General features: G+C 39.1%; 1 protein-coding gene across 1 annotated transcript in view; it reads right to left on the bottom strand.

Annotated features, from left to right (window-relative positions):
* Positions 1–19,987, bottom strand: part of LOC145999472 (chymotrypsin-C-like) — a 77,546-nt gene extending 57,559 nt beyond the window's left edge. Inside the window, exon 1 of the mRNA XM_083136440.1 lies at positions 19,860–19,987. Coding sequence (XP_082992566.1) covers positions 19,860–19,950 — 91 coding nt within the window. The 5' untranslated portion in view covers positions 19,951–19,987. The remainder of the gene's footprint in view (positions 1–19,859) is intronic.
* Between the last annotated feature and the right edge of the window lie 1,413 nt (positions 19,988–21,400).

Below are 21,400 nucleotides of genomic sequence, written 5' to 3'. Positions count from 1 at the left end.
TCAGTGGACCGAACAAGTGGAAATCACTGGGGGCGACGTCTGGACTATACTGTGCATGCTCCAGAATCTCCCATTTGAATGACTGAAGTCGATGGTCATGTTTGCCACATGAGGACTGTCGTTATCGTGGAGGATAACCACATTGTCCACATCGATAATCACTTGGCGCTTTTTCCTGATGTCAACACCACCACCGCACACTTCTCAAAGCGAGACACTTGTCCCCATACGTCGGCTGAATTTCCCTATGGTTTTCGATGGGCGTTCGTACCTAGCTCCATAGAAAACGAATAACACTTCGCTGCTCATACGACGTGGACGTGTTGAGTTCTATATCTTTGCAAATTGACAGCAGTGCCGTGCCGCGGAGCAGCCGAGAGTTAACGGTGGTGGGTCGTTCCAAGAAAGCCCTATTGCATTGAATGTATATCTCGGTTTCTCAATCACACTAATATTTCGACTGAAAAAAATAGGGGAAAAGACTTTTCGATTTGTCTCGTAGTATCTTGTGGTATCAGGACATTTACCATGAAGACAATTTTTTAAATGCTAGTTGTGTAAAGCATATATTTTGAATGGATTACTTCAATAACATAACAGTGTGTGTGTGATGATATACTTACGGGCCATATAAATTTTTATTTTTTTATTTAGTGTCGCTATTCTGCTGTCTTTGGCTAGTGGCGACGATGAGATGAGTGATGATATGATGAAATTGATGATAGAACACTCACAAAGAGCACCTATGGCCCAGTTGTGCTAACCCCTCCCCCACGGAAGTCGGCTGTAAAGCACATGTGTTGACAGTATTACTTCAACAACATATCCGTATGTGTGTGTGTGTGTAATCAACTTGCTGAAACAAACGATTCTACTTTTTACCTAGATTGAGTTTTATTTTTTAAAGTTCACTTTATGCACAAATAGGCTAATCGAGACTGGTCCTACAATTTCAAATAGTACAGAACCAGCGTGTATCGAAATCGGGATTCCTTGCTTGCAAGGCGAAGACGGTTTTACTTATAAATTGAAGCAAGAAGTACAGGCTCGACTAGAACTGCGCAATTGCTTCTACCAACTGAGCTACCGAGCGATGCTAATGGTAGGAAAATGACGGTATGTCAGACACCCATGTTTGAGTCCCAATCCAGCCTGTATTTTTGGCCTCAATTTATACGTAAAGGGTGGAATTGTTTTAACAAGTTGCTTGCCTTATATATACACTATACGGCCCGTAAATACGACGTGTGCCTAACCTTAGGTAACACCATGTTTTATTCAACCTGCTTTCGGATACATATTCAGTTGAATATAGTTGCAAAACGTTCACACTTTATGAACAGACAGATTAGCAATATTGAAGCAACAGTTTCAACAAAGCGCAATACGAAATATTGGAATGTGTCGCGCAATATTGCTGAATGACACTATATATATTTCTTTAATTTTGAAGGTAATTAAGATTTTTTATGGTCTTATCGAAGGCAATCATGCAGGAATATGAAAAGAATGGGGTTTATTACAAAAATGTGAAAGGAAGAATAAGGAAGACACACACACACACTCACAGAGAGAGAGAGAGAGAGAGAGAGAGAGAGAGAGAGAGAGAATACGAACACGAAAAAAGGCATAGATGAAAGGAGAATAAACAGATGTATACAAGGTAGAGTCAAATGAAAAACCTTCATTTGTTTTTGTTTCTTAACAAAGATGGTGTCTTGAAGCTAACTTAATTAGTCGTTTTGTAAATAATACTTGATACCTCATGTAAATTTGAGTTATATACAGTCTGCCATATCATTTTTATTGGGCTTCTAAGATTTTCATTTGACTCTTGTAATATATTGAGGGTCTAAAGGACTAATATAGTTTTTCTTATGTTTGTGAACTTCAAAATTGTAGCAGAAGAAAATAACAAGTATCACAAGAACTGAATATTGTTTATACTTTGATTGTTCTAGTGAAGATGGCGACACAAACTGGCCTGATTTCTGATGCATGTCCTGATTGAAGTACTATTTGGTACATGTATTAGGTTACTACTCGTACATCTCATTTATAGGCTGTAACTCTGTATAGCAGTTTTTAAGCAGCTATTATATTCCTCATGCAAAAGAAATGTAACATGAAAAACGTCTAGAAAATTTTTCAGTCTTTTTATGTCTTTTGTGTCTGGTCATTTCTTTTTTAGATAACAATTATTGAAAAGTATGTATTTACATTAAGTTTTAACAGTTTTATGCCGGTCACGGTATCCGAGCGTGTTGGGTGGTCGACTCATCTCGCTTTGATCCGGAGGTCTCGGGTATCGAACATATCAATATTGCCTGAAAGTCGTGCTTACGACCTCAAATTGTTTAGAATTCACTAAATAACATACTGGTATAATTGTCATATCAACTCGTTATTTTGAAACTCCTTTTAGTAAAAATGTTAACAATACTATGTAAAGGTTAAAAAAAGGTGAAGTGTTCCGCTGTGCTTAGCACCACGCCATGAACGCGTATACTGGGTGTGGGGGTAACTATGCAAAAATTCTAATATATGGCCGACTCTACCATATCGCCACATTTAAAATTCTGCTAGCAACAGTGAAAAAATATAATGTCATGTTTATTATTATGATGTAATGTTACACGTGATACAGAAAACACACAAACATTAAAAAACACATACTGTGCTCGTTATTTAAAATAAAAAAAGTTATTGAAATTTCCATAAGCGAAGTAGAAATATTTTTTTTAAAAAAAAGACACATTTTTTAGCACTGAATTTGAAAATTCAGGCAGCAGGTGAAAATTTTCAGGCCTTCTTGACCCCTGCTTATGCAAACGTACTCTGATCAATACGCCATCGATTCCAAGGTTCACCTAAATTTTCAAGATCAAAGACCCGAGAAAAAGATGCGCCTGGAATTCGAAGAAATACGGTATTTAAATTACATAATACCTTTGCTTACTTATGCCTGAAGATTTTGTATCTATGCACTTTAAGAGGTAATTTTTAAACAACGGATCGGGGTTTTGCATTATGATCTCGCCCAGGCCCCGCAATATGTTGCTCCGCCATAACAATATACAATAATAACCATCTCTTCCGTCTTGGACACCTTAAAAGAGCTAACCCGTAGAGCATAGTTGTCTCCTTAAAAGAACCATGTAACTATTGTTCATGTAAAAGAGTGCAACTGTAGGTTCGGTGAGGTACCCGACTCTGAATTCTAAATACATGCAAATTAAATCTAAATCTACATGCAAAAAAAAAATTATGAATATTAAACACCGACAGACGTTGGCTGGGATATAAGCTACTGCTGTTCTTAGAGAAGAACAATAGATGAAAGTTTTTATCTCTGTGTATTCAGGTTATTCGCATTATATTTTAACTCGAATAATACCCAACTCAAATAGTCTTTATTTTAAAAATGTTCATATTTACAAACAGGCTGAAAAATTGGAGATTTTCTTGGAAGGTCGTCACTATGAGAAACCTAACCATTCATTGCATTCAAAACAAACAAATGGATTATTTTAATTTTTTATTACAACGAACAACGGGAAAAAAGGTATGGCAACTCATGTTTTGGAGTGACTTTAGAATATCCTCACCTCACACTGGGGCAAGTTTTCATCACTCTATACTGATTGCGGGCCCAACTGGCGGCCTACCTACTTTTTGCTACATAGATCCATCTGTCCACCAATCGTCTGTAGCTGTAGGGGTAGCATCGCTCTCCCGTTGCAACGTTGCCAAGCGTACGTCTGCTGTCAGTTTTTCTATTAGTTTCTGGTACAGTGATTGGGTGTTTTGTGTATTAATTGTACTATTGTACTTTCATCTAATAACGGCGCTGGTCAACACTCTCGTAAACAGTACGTTTGGCAACATCCGGTTATCTGACGCTCGTTTGTTTCGTCCCGCCAGAAGTTTTCGGTGCCTTGTGACTCGAAAATGGCCGATGTCAGTCGAAGAGAATTCAACTGCTCGCTGATTCGTTCTTTCACAGCCGGCAGTTGGAAATGCGAGCAGTGTAGTGCAGAGTCTCTTTTCCTCCCTTTTCAGTTAGAGGGGTGATTATCCTCGCAATGTCTTAAGGCTTGTATTTCTACCTTTGGGGATAGAGGTACGAGTAAATCGAACTTCTTTGGATTTTATGTAGTGCTTGAATGTGAGTATTATTAATTTTAGAAGCTTTTATTGTACAAATATCATATAGATTCTGGTTAACTGTTGCTGTGGAAGACGTAATCTACAGAACAACTCCGAAGAACACGCTTAATCTTGTCCGACCACTTTAAACAATTATGGAGTTCAAACTCTATATCGTTTCTATCGAAAAATAGGTCCTTAAAGGAATTGATCATCGCGTCAGTGCAAATACAAAGAACCAAATTAAAAGCAGGGTGATTGTGTGGAAAAATAAACGATTATTCTTGGTTATTGGATTAATGATTCGATATACTTATTAATACTATTATTACAACCATGGGCGTATATATAGTTGACGTAAAGGGGGGGGGTCAACGTTTGGTATGGTTAGGGTTGCTGTATTTCATTAGTAAAAATCCGGGACACTACTGACCTGAAGCTTGTTGGGGAGCGAGGAGAGGTGGGGGGGGATGTGCTGTACATGTATATATCCATTATCATATTCTTTACACTTCTTAAAAAAACAGAAATCCACTTCGAAGTACATCATTAATCTTGCAATTCCTTTCCGGTGCCATAATGAGCTGCTATCTCACAATGACGAAACTTTATTTGACAATTGCGGACTGAACAGATAGGTACCCAAGCACTGACTGTTTACAGGAAGCAGCTTACTATATAATGACAGAGAATGTTAACTGAAATTCAGCGCTACTAGCAGCCGGGAATCCATCTGCCTGCTACTACTAGCTATCGTGAAGTCAGATATCTTTGCAGCATCTTCTTGTAACTCCATAACTCTTGTAAAATCTCTTCCAGCTTTGCATGTACTACTTAAAGAATATTGTAGACACTGAGGTTAAGAGAAAATGTGCGAAAGCCTAGTATTATCACGGTTAATCTATGGAGCCATAGTTGCGTGCATGCGGTTCATATTTTGCATCCCGAGGTGTGAACATATTTTACCTTCAATAAATAATAAGAATATCCTCAATATGTACCGTAGGCGACTACTGCATACATATTGCCTTATACATAAAATTATTACATCTGGCAAGCCGTCGTATCTGGCAGACATGTTGATCCCTCGCACCAGTATTCACAGCCACCATACAAGAAATAATTTCAAATTTAACCTTCCACTCTGCAACACACAGGCATATCAGTCGTCGTTTTCATATTTTGCTGCAAAAATATGGAGTGCCCTACCTAAGACCATATCTACCTAAGCATATCTAAAATAAAATCTTTCCGAAATGAAGTAAATAATTTTCTTTTCGCAAAGCAGAGATTGTGTTCAAATACTATGATATAACTTATATGTTTATGTTATGTATTTTGTCTACATATTTTTTTTTAAATTAATATTTTATTTTATTTTTATGTTGTTGTCTTTTCACAATTTTTGTATCATTTTATTCATACATTTATTACAATTACTTTATCAATAGATTTTGTAACTAAATCATACAGTTTATTGTACACTGTATTAATACTGTAATAACATATGTATAAGAAATGTAAATTTAAATGTAATCGATGACACGGGTTAGGTGGCAGAACAGCCTCACGCTGAACCTCTTCCACGCAAATAAAGAATTTGAATTTGAATTTGAATGCAGCAGCTCCATATCTAATAAGCTACAAAACTATAGAATGCATGCATGAGATTCATTTACAAGCTCAAAAAAGGGACCACATTTCAAAATACTTAGACCGTTTGAATTGGCTTAACACAAAGAATTTCGCTAAATAACTTTAACACATAACTAGACATCGGATTTTTAGATTCTAAAAAGTGTGCTTTTAGGTTCCCAAAATGGGCTATTAAAATCCTAAAATAGATTCGAAAAACCCTAAAATAGGTTCTAAATATCCTAAAAAACTTAAGTTAGGCTTCAAAAATTTTGAAGTATGTTAAAAAAAACTTGAAATAGTTCAAAATTCCTGAAAATGCTGATTAGGTATAGTCACCGGCAATGAAAATGGGACACCTATATCCTGAAATACGAACTATTTTGCATAACGTAATGTGTGTTGCATAACCCTACGGCGATGGCAGAACTTACCATTGGAAATTTGTTATTAAAATCCACTCTTCGCCGTATAATTAGGCAACAATTTTTTGTCATGTTATCCACAGTCAAACTCCGCAATTGTGTCTTTGAGGTTCATCTTATATGCTGAAAATGATCTTTCAAGAGAAACAGTGGTGCATACTTCAATGCTGAAATGTTAGTTTGCAAGGCGTGAATGCCACAAAGCTCCGAAGTGACGCGAAAGTGAGCAAGACCACACAAATCAGACCACTTTGGATTGTACAGGTAACTGTGGCAACAGACATTTTGCTTTGTTTAGAGCTTTGATAAATCACCATGGACTTGGAGGAAGGGAAATCGACAGAGAATACGTTTTAAATAAGTTCATCATTGAATGTTTTCGTGACTAAACAAAGCAAATGCCTCTGTGTGACATAACAATCCTGTAAAACCTTTAAAAATATATAAAAACCTAAAAGAAATACTTCATTTAGGCGCATAAACCTAAAATAGGTTCTAACAAGCAAAATAGGTTTTTTAGGCACTATACAACTTCATCAGTTGTTGAGTTTTTTTACGAAACGCTGACGTAACTTGTTATTTCTTACATACCTGTAAAGGAAAAAATAGGTTAAAAACCTAAAATCCGACGTTTACGTATAACGTACTAAGCAGGAAGCAGCCTGGATATCTTTTATAGAAACTGAATACAAATTCGAGCAGGCATCAACATATAAAGCGACGGAAAAACTTATTGTCAGTCTCAGTTCATAATACAACAACCTACGGAAGATCGTGCACCGTATCTGCCAACTAAGAATGGAATTCCCTTCCAACCTCTTTAACATCCATCCAGTGTCATAAACAGTTTAAAAAGAAACTAAATATCATCTACTAGCAAGGCAGCTAAGCACATAATCACGAGCAACTTTTCTGTTATAAATATATATACATTGTAATAATTGGCTACTCGGTTCGTGTAACTTGTTATAATTATTAGCATTCTAAATTTCATAATTTCCCTTTGCCTTTTCAATTTATTATTATCATTATTATAATTATTGCTATTGCCGTTTCATTCATTGTTACAGCTGACCTCATACATGTATATGTACTAGGGACGAAAGCGACGAACATTAAATATCTATGCCCATTAGTTTCTACATATAATCCTTTTTTCTTTCTTATTTCTATTCAATTTATATTTTTATATTCAGTGTTCATCCAGCTTACATGTAATCAGGGTATGTTCATATATTCCATTTGTACATTAATTTTACTTTACTTTGCATTAATCACCCAGACAAGGGTCTGTTGTAAGAGCGGCCCTCGAGGCTAAAACACGCCCGCTCTAATAAAAACGATATTATTATTATTATTATCGAGAGGAAGCGGTTCAATGTACAGTTAAATTGTTTAGTAAAATGAGAATTTTAATACTACGAATTTAAATATAAATAAAGCTCTGGAAAGTATAGACTTAATCAATTCTTCTATCTTACCCGATTCCAAGACATTTGTGCATCCCGAAGAAACTATTCGGGACACCAGGATAAATTATATCATTCCAGGCCTAGGAATGACCAGGCTATCAAAATCCAATCTATCAACCAGGCCATCATACATTTTGACACACTGTTCCAATGAATGCGGGATAGCCATTCAAATTTTTGGAATAAGTTGCAATTTTGCAATGAGGGCCTCCACGATGGCGCAGGTTTAGCGTCGTCACCTTGTAATAAAGGGGTCCCGGGTTCGATACCCGGTGGAGGCACATAGTGGTTCGGATCCCACTTTAAACTGTAGGTCCAGTTCCGATTAGCCTTACTGTGCATATAGTGGACTTAAAACTCCAACTCAACTCAACCCAACCCACCAACTCAACTCGATTTTGCAATGTGTTGACTGTTCAGAGAAACGTGAGTTCAATTCTACTACAAAATGGTCCAAAAATGTACAACGAAGGATTACTTTGTAATATTCTTGTGTGCTCTCAGCTGGTGTACTGCTCCCTCAGATTTGACGGCTGGATGTTCTAGGTCTCTATATTTCTTCATCATAGTCTCTAAGTAGTTTCTCTGCTTTGGAATAAATTTCATTAAAGTTCTCGGAACTTTTTAATATCTCTATTAGTACTGACATGTTCACAGTACTGAACAGTCCACCTTTTGAGGTGCCCAACATAATCTTTCACTGCATGAACAAGTGGAGATATTTCAAACTCCCCACAGGTTACACAGTGAAGAAACTGAAAAGCTTGCTGAAATATTTATCTTCTACTAGTAAATTCTATAAAGTCTCTACAATTAGTGAATACAATTCCAAAAGTCACGCTATTTAGTATTGATACTTTTCTGTTCATCTTGTGTCAAACAACTTGAGAATGTTACGGTGTTTCCCTGGTTTTCTTGCACTGCGATTTTAAAAACCAAATTCCTTTAAGAAGACTCGAAGGAATATATATATATATATATATATATATATATATATATATATATATTTCCGAATCTGTCAGGAACTTGCAGACATTTGGTCTGCAGTCCCATCTGGTGTGTGGAATTACGTAATTTCCTTTCCATCCGTATCCCGTCTTATACGTCTCCAATTTAAGAGAATATAAAAAGTCCGAAGAAATTTTTATGAACAAGCGGATAGAACAGGTAATCTGGTAATTTTACCAAGTCAAAAGGGGGAGGGGTTTGACCCGTTGAACACCCCTTAAATACGCCCATGATTACAACTAATAATAATAATATGCACTATGCACGTTAAACTAACTTGTTTAATGCATACGAACCTGTAGGTACACACAATGGAAGATACAAGAGTTAGAGGTCTACTTATTTCGCAATTTTTTACGAATGTATAGATACAACACTGTTTCAGTTGATGTGATTTTATTTTCAAAATGTGAAAGACTACATAAGACTACATAAATATAGTTTTTTTTTTAGATAAACTCGCTGAAAATAACATTGTCTCCTCTCAATTGGCCAGTTTGGTGGACACTGATTTAACCGAACAAATAGTAAACTAAACGAGTCTCTCGCATTTCAAGATAACCAAAAGGAACAACGATTCACTATTAAATCACTTCTCCACGTAGTATGAAAGAGAAAGTTCATGAACTAAATACAGGGTGATTCAAAAAGGACTTTACAACTTTGAAAGCATATAGAAATTTATTCAGATAACTTACAGAGTCGGTTGAGGTGCCATTGCAAAGCAAAACACATCAAGTTTTGACTCATGTAGTCCATTAGCACGTAACTCACCCACCAGTAGCGCTGTCAGCATTGTTCTTGAAAATGACTACTTTTACTGGTGCGAAACGTGCTCGCTGTGTGTTTTGGTTTCACGAGATGCAATCATCAACTGCAGTGCAACGTAAGTTTCGTACGGAGTATCGTAAGGCGCCTCCTAGTAGGCGTACAATTTACTCTTGGCACCAAACCTTCGTTGAGACTGGTTGCATGGCCACCTCACTCCCCAGATTTGACCCCGCTAGATTTTTTTTTTGTGTGTGGTTTCATTAAAGATGGGGTTTTTGTACCACCTTTACCTGCTGATGTTGCTGAGCTGAGACTTCGAATTAACGCCGCCGCTGCAGAAGTGACGCCTGACTTAGTGGTGAAATTCTGGAATGAAATCGACTTCAGGTGGGATGTATGCCGCATTACAAATGGTAGGCACATCGACCCAACATGAATGTTGTATGACATTGATGTGTTTTGCTTTGTAATGGCACCTCAACCGACTCTGTAAGTTATCTGAATAAATTTCTATATGCTTTCAAAATGGTAAAGTCCTTTTTGAATCACCCTTTATAATTATGTGAGTGAGTGCAAGTTCAAACTTAAAAACATTATGGAATGTAAGTACTAAGCCTTCTCCTTCATATCGTGGTTGCTCGGACACCTTAAGGCTCGGCTGGAGCTTTGGCATGCAAATGGGCGAATTTGTTCAAATTTTCCTCTCCATTCGAAAAACTTCTTGGATATTTCAAAATATGAAACATTACATCAGCTTAAAATTCCTTCTAGAGCATTGACATGAATTTTCGTGTAGTTTTCTTTCACTGTTGTCTAGATATTATCAATAGTTTTGTGATTACATAAGTCTATTAAACTATTGATAATATCTAGACAACAATGAGAGAAAACTACATAAAAATTCACGACAATGCTCTAGAAGGAATTCTAAGCTGATGTAATGTTTCATATTTTGTAATATCCAAGAAGTATTTCGAATGGAGAGGAAAATTTGAAAAAAGTCGCCCATTTGCATGCCAAAGGTTCAGCCGAGCCTTAACGACGTGTCCACCTATAGGAGATACCACTTCCTATACCTGGGTCAGAATCCAAAATTCGCTGTCTGAAGGGCTGAGGTGGCACAGGGCTCTCCTTTATTGCACTACGCTAGACCAACTTCGTGTTCTGACTTCATACGAAAAATGTGTACGTTATTAAGTTAGGTCTCAAATTCAATCAATCAATCACCACACATGCACATCGTCGCGATTCGACAAAATGGCACAAAACTCACCAAGAATAAGAAAAATGCAGATGCATATTTAATAAAGACAGAGTCTGAGATAGAAAATATAGGGGTATTCCCTAGTTCCTCCCCAACCTCTAACTATTGAAACACAGATTGCAAGTCATAATCGGACGACGATGTTATTTTTATTATTCAACAGGCAACTTCCGCCATAGGAACATAACGGTTGGATATTACTTCGGTAACGGTTAACATCTGCGAATCAAATCCAGAGCAATGCTAACAGAAAAGCTATCGACATTTCTTGCCCTGAGTTCCAGCCCCTACTTTAAACCCAATTAATGACATTTTAATTTTTTTTCTTCACCGCCCACATAGAGAAATATCCAAGAATAGTGAGCTGAATTCACTCAGAATAAACACCATTAACCTTGATACAGTTGTTAAAAGACCCTCAGCAGATTGCAAACCTTCGTTTCATAATTGCCGTCACTAACAAACGAGATGAAAAAATCCGACCGCAGATAGGGCCATTCAATTAGCTATTGAGATTAATCAACCCGTGACGTAGTAAATGTTGAGTTTAACGAGCTTGAGTCCTCTTTCTGAGAGGGTCGTCCACCGCAATGGCACACGGATATCATCTGCGTATATGGAGAAGAGGCAAGAGAATAACCCATACTCAATATGTGCTTGCATATAAATGTTAATGTCTACTGAAAGGCAGGGTCGTGCTGGCTCAGTCGAGTCCCTGGCAACTGACATATGAGGCCCTACGAAAACGCAGAATGAACATATTGCCCTCAGATTACTGACAACAGGAAGAACTTCTTTCATGTGGGTCATTCTAAGAAGCTTTGTCGGGCTGTTATAAAAAATGTTTTAAAATTATGTAAACATGTTTTTCAGTAGGAATTAATTTAGTGATTAGTTACAAGATCCTTCAGCTTTATTTCTTTCAGAAATAATGTTTTCTCTGTTCAGAATTTTATACAGAATATGTAGATTTTTCCCTCTGTGGACTGTCTGCATTTCAAATTTATGAATATGTATTATTTGAACATCCTTTCCTTTAGACAAGTTAAGTTGCGATTGATTGCCCTCAGATTACAAGTTATTGCAATTAATTAATTGGCAACGTAAGAACCCCTTATGAATATAAACAAATAATGTAAAAAAATATTACAATATTGAGTAGAATATTAAAATATAATGTCCCATGGGAAACTTCACTCCGTGGACACTGGTAAAAAGTTCCCATAAAATTTACAAACAGCGGCACTGTTAACTTCACATCATAACACTGGAGGGAATGAAAGCCATTCTGATTTCAAGGAGGTGCTTGTCTTGCCCCTTGCATGAGATTTTTGGGATTCAGTTCTGATATTCCAACCTTGTTCATATCACATCCGTGGACAAGCTTCTCAAGATGGAAAAATTTTGCAAATTATTATTAATAGTTATGATTTTAGTGATAAAACATAATGTACATAACTTATCTGGAAATTACTGTTTACCTTACTTGAAAAATAAAACATTTTGTCTTCTCCGTGGATGTCCAGTCCTTGGACCGAGATGCTCACTGAGAGGATAGTGTTGTCCACAGAGGTAAGAATTTCATATTTTTATCACTTATGAATCCGAATCAATAAAACTCTTTGTAATTTTAGACCCGGTAATCCTTTTTAAGTCAGTTCTTGTAGATTCGAATGTATTTCTTGTTCACCGAATAAATAGGTTAACTTATTTCTTTTAACCTTCTTTTCCCTGCTGAGGATTTTGGGTCAGAAATCATGTGTAATAACCTCTGAGTGAAAGTACACATTTTAGGCGATGGAAAATTGATCACAACGCATCGTATTTTGTCCCATATGCTTGTTTGGTTGATTTAATGCTTTGATTTAATTTACTTCGTATTTCTCCCACTTTTGGCTAATCGCGAAGATGAGGATCAGTGATGATATGATGAATTGATGAAGTGACACTCACAGAGAACACCAAGGCCGGGATTCGAACCCGGGAACCCTGGCATTGTAGCGCTTCGTGCTAACCAAACTGCCCTGGAGGCCGGCGATAAGGTATAAGAGAAAGTAGCAGTAAATAATTCCATGATGTCTGGATAACAGGTGCAATCACACGATGACTCTATCTCATCTCTGCGTGGGGAATAATTTCTGAAGCTGTATCACTTGCGATGTTTTCGCATGAGAATTGAAGAAATCGGTTTCTCCTCGTAAACCATATGCAATGCTTTTCTCTTTCAATTCCCGCTCTTGGCACAGACACAGTCCTCTCACAGAGAATAGTCATCTTGTCTCTGCTTAGGATGGTGATCCACCAGTGTAGAAAATATCTGGTGTGACTTACTGTGCATCGCTCATGAAACACAATTGTCCTAAATCTATCCAATTCACGTAAAATATTATCTTACCTATTTAAAAACACGTAACGCTGGCCCCTGTGGCGGAGTGGTTAGCACATTGTGTTACGACGCTAGGGGTCCCGGGTTCGAATCCTGACCTGGGCATGGATATTTGTGAGTGTCCATTCATCAATTTCATCACATCGTCACTCATCCCCATCTTCGCTAATTAGCCAAAAGTGACACAGAAAGCGAAGTAAAATAAAGCAAATCAAATAAAAAAATAAATAAAAACACGTAACAATTCGATTAAATGCAAATCAATAATACTTTAAGCAGGTTCGAGTTATTAATTTTAATTTTATATTTGCATTTTTTGTTATTTAGAATAGGTTTTCCACCTTTCTAGGGTAATCGCGATGACATGGAATGCTGAATTCATTAAATACTGTCGTCTGGGACTCTGTGGTGTGACGGATGCTAAAGCATCGAGCGTAGAAGGAGGTGGTGGTTCAGAATAAGTCGCTCTCTTCGTAGATATACCCTGTCCAGTCTATCTCTGGAGTAAGCGAACGAAACCATGACTCTGCGCAAGTAGTGACGCGAGACGGCTCCACCAATCAACACGCAAGAGGCAACGGTATTGCGTGGAGGGGGAAGCGACTGAGTTACCACCCTTCGAGCAGCGTGTACAGCCCACCGCTCAGGAGAAGATCCCTGACGGAAGGCAAGTGACGTAGCGGCAGGCGACTCCACTATTAGGGTTGGGGGAGTGCACCCTGGGTCAGAAACAAGCGCTGATTCACATCTACGCTCAAATCACTTTCCGCGCACGGTCAGGGGGTATCCACATTAGCGGTAAAGGTATGATCATCGTCAATCTGGTGTTGATTTCTCGACAGAGTACACCGATTTTTTAATTTTTTTAAATGATGAGCCTGCCGATTGTACTAACTACAATGTTTAAGATATTTTCAACGACGGAATTGGCTGTTACAGTACTGGCCTTCTAAGCAAATGGCAAAGAAAAAAAGATAAAAAGAATTACGAAAGCGGAGAACGTTTATTTGCACTTACAATGTGCAAAGCTACAAATGTCAACAATGTCGGTCTAGGTTTGACATGAAAATTCTCGGGATGATTGTTTCATATCGACACTGTTGATCATTTCTTTTATTCGAACGATTCCGACACAACACGGCTAAATAATGTCTAACTACCATAACTCTTACAACACCACGAAAACCACGAAAAATCCCAAAGAAATCATAATTAAACACCCACGCACAAGCACTTCCACAACGACAATGACCGCAGCGGAAGACTTCCTGCTACCCCTAAAATCTGCAAATAGACCGGTCTTCCCCTGTCCCTCTGCACGCCCTCTCCCCTCATTTGGGGATCTTCTCGTGAGCGGTGAGCTGTACTGCTTCGCTCTGCGAACTCGATCTCCCCTCCTTCTCTGTCTCTATGTGCGGTTTTGCTACAGAGACAGACGGGACAGGGTATACATGAATGAACATACAAACTGACAACTGAACTGGTACGAAATGCACCGGAACACAAACGAATAACAGCATGATGAACAATGTCCATTGTGCGAAATCGAGAAGGACGGGCAGACGAATAGACACAGCCATAATCGAGCTTCGACCTGGTAAGTGAACGGTACGGGCAGAACTGTACCGTTCTATCAGCACCCAAAAACTTGTAACGCGTAAAAGGTTCAACATCCTGAGACAAGAAAAGTTAAGATGGCGAAGGTGAGATTGCAATTTTATATTAAAAATGAAACCGAGAAATCGAACGTCGTTCATGAAGCTCAGGGGCGTTCTCACCCAGGGTCGAGGTGGCAAGTAGAGGGACAAACAAAATTCAAGCCTAAGGCCAAGGGTTTTGTAGCGAGCTACAGTGCCTTTCACGGTCAAGTCGCCCGTGCAGCGGCGGCTAGCGCTCTGGGCAGTGAGAGCGCGTATGCTGGCATTTAGACCCACAGCTGTACGCTGATTTGGCACTGAACGCGTCAGTGCTTTAGTATCCAGTTAGCTGGTGTCCAGGGTCAGTTCTTGATAAGATGCGAAGGGTAAAACGGAGTGTGCTTACTGAGGAGAAACTAGACGACATTGGAACACGATTGGAACATACTCCTCAAAATTCACTCCGTCGCCTTGCACAAGAAACAAACATGTTCATGACTGCTGCGCGGCGAGATACCAAGCTGAAGCCATGCATTCGAAGAATCGAAAGAAAATACAGAAGGTCGTTTCACGTCCATGGTAACAAAGTTAGAACCCACCTCACCTTAAGAAAAACCGTGACTCCAGGAGCGGTGGTGCTCCACGTGATACCCCTGTCTTGCAGCAATGGCCTGCAGCGGAGTTTCCATTGGAGGAGACTTCGTTGAAGAACACATTGGTACAAACGATCATATTCCTCCTGACAAGCTTTCCAAAGACCCTCAATTGTGCGGGTCCGTCTGCTTCCCAAGGCTCGTTTCAACAACGGAAACCCACAAAAATCCATGGAAGAGGCATCGGAGGATTTCACAGGGATGTCTGTAAAGGGGATTGCATGAATGCCCGTTTCACGTGCCATCCGATCCATGTATGCCTGCGTTAACTTTGCCGTATGACTGGAAGCCTTGTCCTGGTGGATGACAACACGAGATGTGTCGCTGTCATAGAGAGAAGGAATATCATGTCTGTAAAGTGGCTCCAAAATATTCGTCTGGTAATAGGCTGCATTTATTTTAGCCTTTTTTTCCACTCTGCGCAGTGGAAGTTTGCCGTTATGGCAGTAACGACCAACAACCATGAACCCGCTTGGAAAACTTTCAGCACATTCACGTACCCACTCAGATCGATCTCTTGCATCATGTGGACGATAGTAGATGGCCCTATTTTTTACCACATCCCGACAGATACACCCATGCTTCATCTAGGGACACCACATACTTCCAGCGGTCCCCTGCCAGATGGCGTTCTTAGAGCTTCCGACTGTTGGCCTTCCTCTCCTGGACATGTGTGGCACGCAACTTATGAACTTGAGCCTTGTGCTTCCGCACAAGTTGTAAATCTTGGCCTATGATGCAATTTACAGTTGCAGGGAACATTGTACTTCCTGTGCAATCACTCTTTGCGTTGCAGGGTTTTTACATCGCACCAAGGATCTCACTTTCCGCACAACATCGGAGGAACGCTTGGGCTTCCGATATGTCCGAGGCCCACTTTGACTGGTTCCAGCAACAGGTACGGTGCAAGCTCTATGGCGATTCAACACTGCATTGATGCCCTTCTTTGACACATGGAATGCTTTCATGTGGTACTCTTTAATTATCTGGCTATAACTATAACCAACGTCGGAAAGGGCACAGATGTACCCCTCCCAAAAGACTGGAATTTTTGGTGCCATATAAACACTCACTCACACACCAACCATCGTCTTTCGTCTTTGCAAGTCAACACACAGTACTGTCGTCCTACTGGCGCTGGCTGCTCTGTGCTGTGCCTACGTGCTGCTCCCTGGAGATCGAAATCGTTACCATCAACGTGAAACAACCTTCTGTATGAAGAGAGAAATTGAAGCAATTTCGGAAGAGGAACTGATACGTGTTAGAGGAAAAGTTCCTATAAATATACCGTAAATGTTTGGATGCAGGAGAATATAATTTTCAACACCTCTTGTAACAAGATATGTGCTCATTTTAATTGTAACTGTCAATGTATTTGTGTGGGCTTATTTCATTACATAGCTACAAGTTCCAGTTACGCATATAGTGCATCCAGTTTGCTGGCAGACGTGCTCTCACTAACCGGTGAGATAGCCGCCGCTCCACGGGCAGCTTCACCGAAAAAGGCACTGTATATTAACCACTAAACTACAGAAGCTGACAACAAATATGTTTGTCTTTCTTTAATTTAGTACAAAACACGCAAGAAAGTCTTGTGACGATAAATTTTGGTGTATTTATAACAAACTATCCAGTAGAACATAACACACTGAGCATTACTATAGAAAGTACTCTGCTTAAGATTCACAGGTCTGTGTTCAAATCTTAGGCAAAGAATGCACTGGTCTTTGTATTTTCTCCTTTAACTATTTCAATTCATCACCATCGTCACGATTTCTCATAAAGCACCCCCACTAGGATAATTTACATAGGCATCCCATACTCACTACATTTTCTCCATGTTGATCCATGCAAACATCCCTAAACTTGACAAAGCGAGGAATTACAGAGGCGTTACAACGTTTGAATAAGAATGAAAAGGTAAATTTGGAGTTAAAGTAACAATAAGTAATGTATTACCCTTGGGTGTCCGGAATGGGACTGACGGTTTTTAAAAGTGTGTGGTTTTAATATGGTTAGAGAAAGGGAAGAAAGAAAACATGCATTTTGAAGGAAAACTCAAAATGTTTTATTGTTATTACTTACAAGTCATTGTAACTCAGTATAACTCCACGTGAGCTCCATTTGTGACTCGGGGAATATCCAGCCTCAATTCAATCTCTGTCCACGTATTCTGTAACATCCGAGGTGTGACAGAAGCAATCGTATTTCGAATACGGGTCATCAGTTCATCAAGGTTACGAACCTTTTCACCGGAATACACAATGTCTTTCACATACCCCCACAGGAAAAAGTCCATAGGGATTACATCAGGGGAGCGTGGTGGCCACCTAATTGGCCCATCACGACCTATCCAACGTTCCAGAAATTCCGTATCAAGATACTCCCTCACTTGTAGGCTCCAATGTGGCGGGGCACCATCCAATTGGAAAATCACTTGAGGTTGCAAATGTTGTAATTGGGGAATTGCAAAGATTTGGAGCATGTCTAGGAACACATTTCCTGTTATGGTTTTCTCAATGAAAAAGAAAGGGCCTATAACTATAACTTCATTAAGTGTTAAAGTGCACTTGAACAACACTTTTTGTCTCTGCAAACCACCACACGCATTGCGCCTTTTCGAGTACCGACGCCATTTTTCTATTCGGCGATACTAGCGCCGTCATCGGTAGTCGTACAACTATGAAAATTTGCTGAACAAGACTTTTTGAGTTTTCCTTCAAAATGTATGTTTTCTTTCTTCCCTATTTCTGCCCATATTAAAACCACACACATTTAAAAACCATCAGTGCCATTCCGGACACCCTTATTACTGTAAAAAATATGGACTTGTCGTGAAAAGGTTTTAGGGTTGTCAGGATATATGTAATTAGATAAGCACTTAGAGTGTTGTAAAATGTTTCAGGGTGTTTTGAGGGTGTGCCAAATCACAGATGAATATTATTTTTGCGTTTACACAAGAAAAACTCCAAAGCGAATGCAATTTCTTCGTTCTTGACAGTTCCCTTGAAATAGGTTTTTGAATATCCTATGGTCTTCATTGATTGAGTTTGTTTTTTAAAGTCCACTTTATGCAGACAGACCAATCGGGACTGGACCTACCGTTTAAAGTGGGATCCGAACCACTATGTGCCTCCAGCGGATTTATGGTCTTGTATTCACTCGGAAGTTACTTGTCAAATATTATCCAACACAAATCAATTTTGGGGCCTCCCGATGGCGTAGTGGTAACGTTGTCGCCTAGTTGTCAAGGGTCCTGGTTTCGATACCCGGTAGGAGACACATTGCACATTGGTTCGGATCCCACTTTAAATTGTAGATCCAGTCCCGATTAGCATGCAACACGAGACACAGACAAGCAAACATTCTGGTAGCCTACACACACACACATTTCAATATTATTTTCTTCCACATGGGGAAAAACGCCATCACCAACTTTTGTGGGATATAGAAGGCACATGGATACTCAAAATAACCGAAATTGAACAAGAACGATTTGGAGGATGGCGTGTTTTTTACTATTCAACTTCGAAAGTGGAATATTTGGTCAGAAAGTGTTCGCGAGTGATTAATTTGTTCAGATTATTGATTCTTTATCTTAAAACATAAGACCAAATAATGAAATTGATAGATTTATTTGTTCCCAGTATACATGGAAATGGAAAAATAGTATTTCGTAAATAAGAGCTAACAATAGGACAAATTGTATCTTCGTACCAAAGACTTGTAGTGGTTAAAAATACATAGGAGACGCACCCGCTCATCAAAAATTGTCAATATCCCAGAGATCAAGATACAACACCTACCTGTCGGCCTTCGTGGCGGAGTGGTTATCAAGTCGCGCTACCACTCCAGAGTTCCCGTGTTCGAATCCCGGTCCGGCCATGGGTGTTCTTTGTGAGTGTCCCTTCATCAATTTCGTCACCATTACTCATCCTCATCTTTTATATTAGCCGAAAGTGGCAGATTTGGGAAGTAAAATAAACCAATAAACAACACTTACCTGATTTGATGTGGAATCTGTCAATTGATTTCTGATAAGTATACAATGCCAATTAGTAGAACTACGTATTGTAGACTGAATGTTATCCCCCGGCCCATTTAACGAGAACACTAAACATTGAAATTTTACGCGTTTCGTATTTTTCTTTTTCCGTCGCCATTCTGTCTATTGAGACTAATTGCGACGATGAAGATAGATTATTAATTGGATGAAATTGGTGAAGTAACATCTATGCTGAGAATCGAATCCAGAACCTTTGATACCAAGATCACGAGTCTCCCAATCCAGCTTTTATCGAGAAGTTTCGATCTAGGGAGGGTGTATATTCGTAATTATGGGAATTTAAACTAAATTTAGAGCAAAAAATACGTAAATTGGGCCTCTGACCCTACAAGCTTAACTATGGCCACCTTTGGTTCACCTACCTTAATCAAAACAGACTGAAATGAAACTTACCTGACACAACTTCATGCAACAACACCAAAACTTCGAGCAGAAGCAATAGATACGTCAACATCCACGTACACTGGTTCCTTGCAGCACACATTGAACACGATTTGCAGGACGATAGTTAACGAACACAACACTTATTTTTTATAGCACTGCACTTCTTGTATTCCTCAATGTCAATTGATGAAGACAATCATAATTTCTGCAACAATTCACTGTCATCAACGCACATCAGCCTAACGGTTCCAAGCCATCAAAAGGCATTGTGTGATATTCGCAACGAACACTGTTACACGACACCGGACTATCACAAGGCTTCACTTTCAACAGCAGCTCGCCGGCACAGCTCGCAGCATTGTGAGAAACGCGTGAGCTGTCAGTCACTCTGATGTTCCTTCTGTTGAGGTGTGAAACGATTCCTGCGTTTACTTTCCTTCCAACAGGCCTCGGTCCGCCACCTACCGCTTGCCAGGCAAAGGGGGAAAGGCGATGCAGTAGTACCAACCCGTATCCGAAGTCTCTAAACAACGAACAATTTCAAAATTCACCGGTAAAGGTTATTGCATTCAGACCCGTAGCATGAATTTTATTTCGTGGGTGGGGGTGGGGGCTCACTCCTTATCAGCAGCCGCGCTGCAGCTACGTAACAATTGTAAAAAATGGCAGATTTATAAACCAACGAAACATTTGTAGGATTTATGTGGGGCTTGAGCACCCGAGTCCCCCCTGGCCTGATTACATTGTAGTACATAGATCTCGAATTTGAAATTAAGGTTCAGTATTACATAAGAGAAAAAAATACATTTACATCATTGCCTCGCTCCTATAAGCTAGTAAAGACACTGCTTGTACAGTCACGGACACTTCTGGGTTGTAATGAATACATTGACTTTCAATGGAATTGTTACAACCCAGCAGTGTCCGTGACTGTACATACATTTCTTCTTACGATTTTAAATAATAAATATTCGTATTTTTCTTTATTTGATAATTTCCAATATTCTGTGTATTTATAAATTAGCATCATTCTATGTAGTATGTACGCAGGGCAAGAAGCTGTTTAATACAGTTAGTAAAACGTAATTTGTAAGTTTCAGTGCAACTATACTGCAAATAATAATAATAAATTATTTTATTATTATTTGAGTGATAAACATGATATGACAAGCGGGTATATCACTATGCCAACATTGGAGATACAAAATTACAAAATTGAATATATAATTACATTCTTATAGGTACATTTACAAGTTCAGCTTTAAAACCTCTGGACACTCACAAAAAACACTCATTTGTAGCCCTGGATTCGAACCCGGGACCCCTGACGTCGTAGCGCGCTGTGCTAAACACTCCGCCACGGAGGTTGGCTATAATAAATCAAGTACTTGTATCATTTGCATAGTAAATGTCAAGCACTGGCGACTATTAGGCAGACGTAGGTGGGAGCAGTTGTCCTCCACTTTTTGCCACTTTTTGCTTCCGCAGTTTGGCCTCTTAACTGGGGATTTACCACTAGGCTATACTATACGTAAATAGAGTGGAACAAC

This window comes from Lepisma saccharinum, chromosome 15 (assembly GCF_977018435.1).
Source record: "Lepisma saccharinum chromosome 15, izLepSacc3.1, whole genome shotgun sequence".
Taxonomy (NCBI): Eukaryota; Metazoa; Arthropoda; class Insecta; order Zygentoma; family Lepismatidae; genus Lepisma; species Lepisma saccharinum.
Note: the sequence above shows the minus strand (reverse complement) of the source record. Positions and strands in the feature narration are given on the sequence as shown.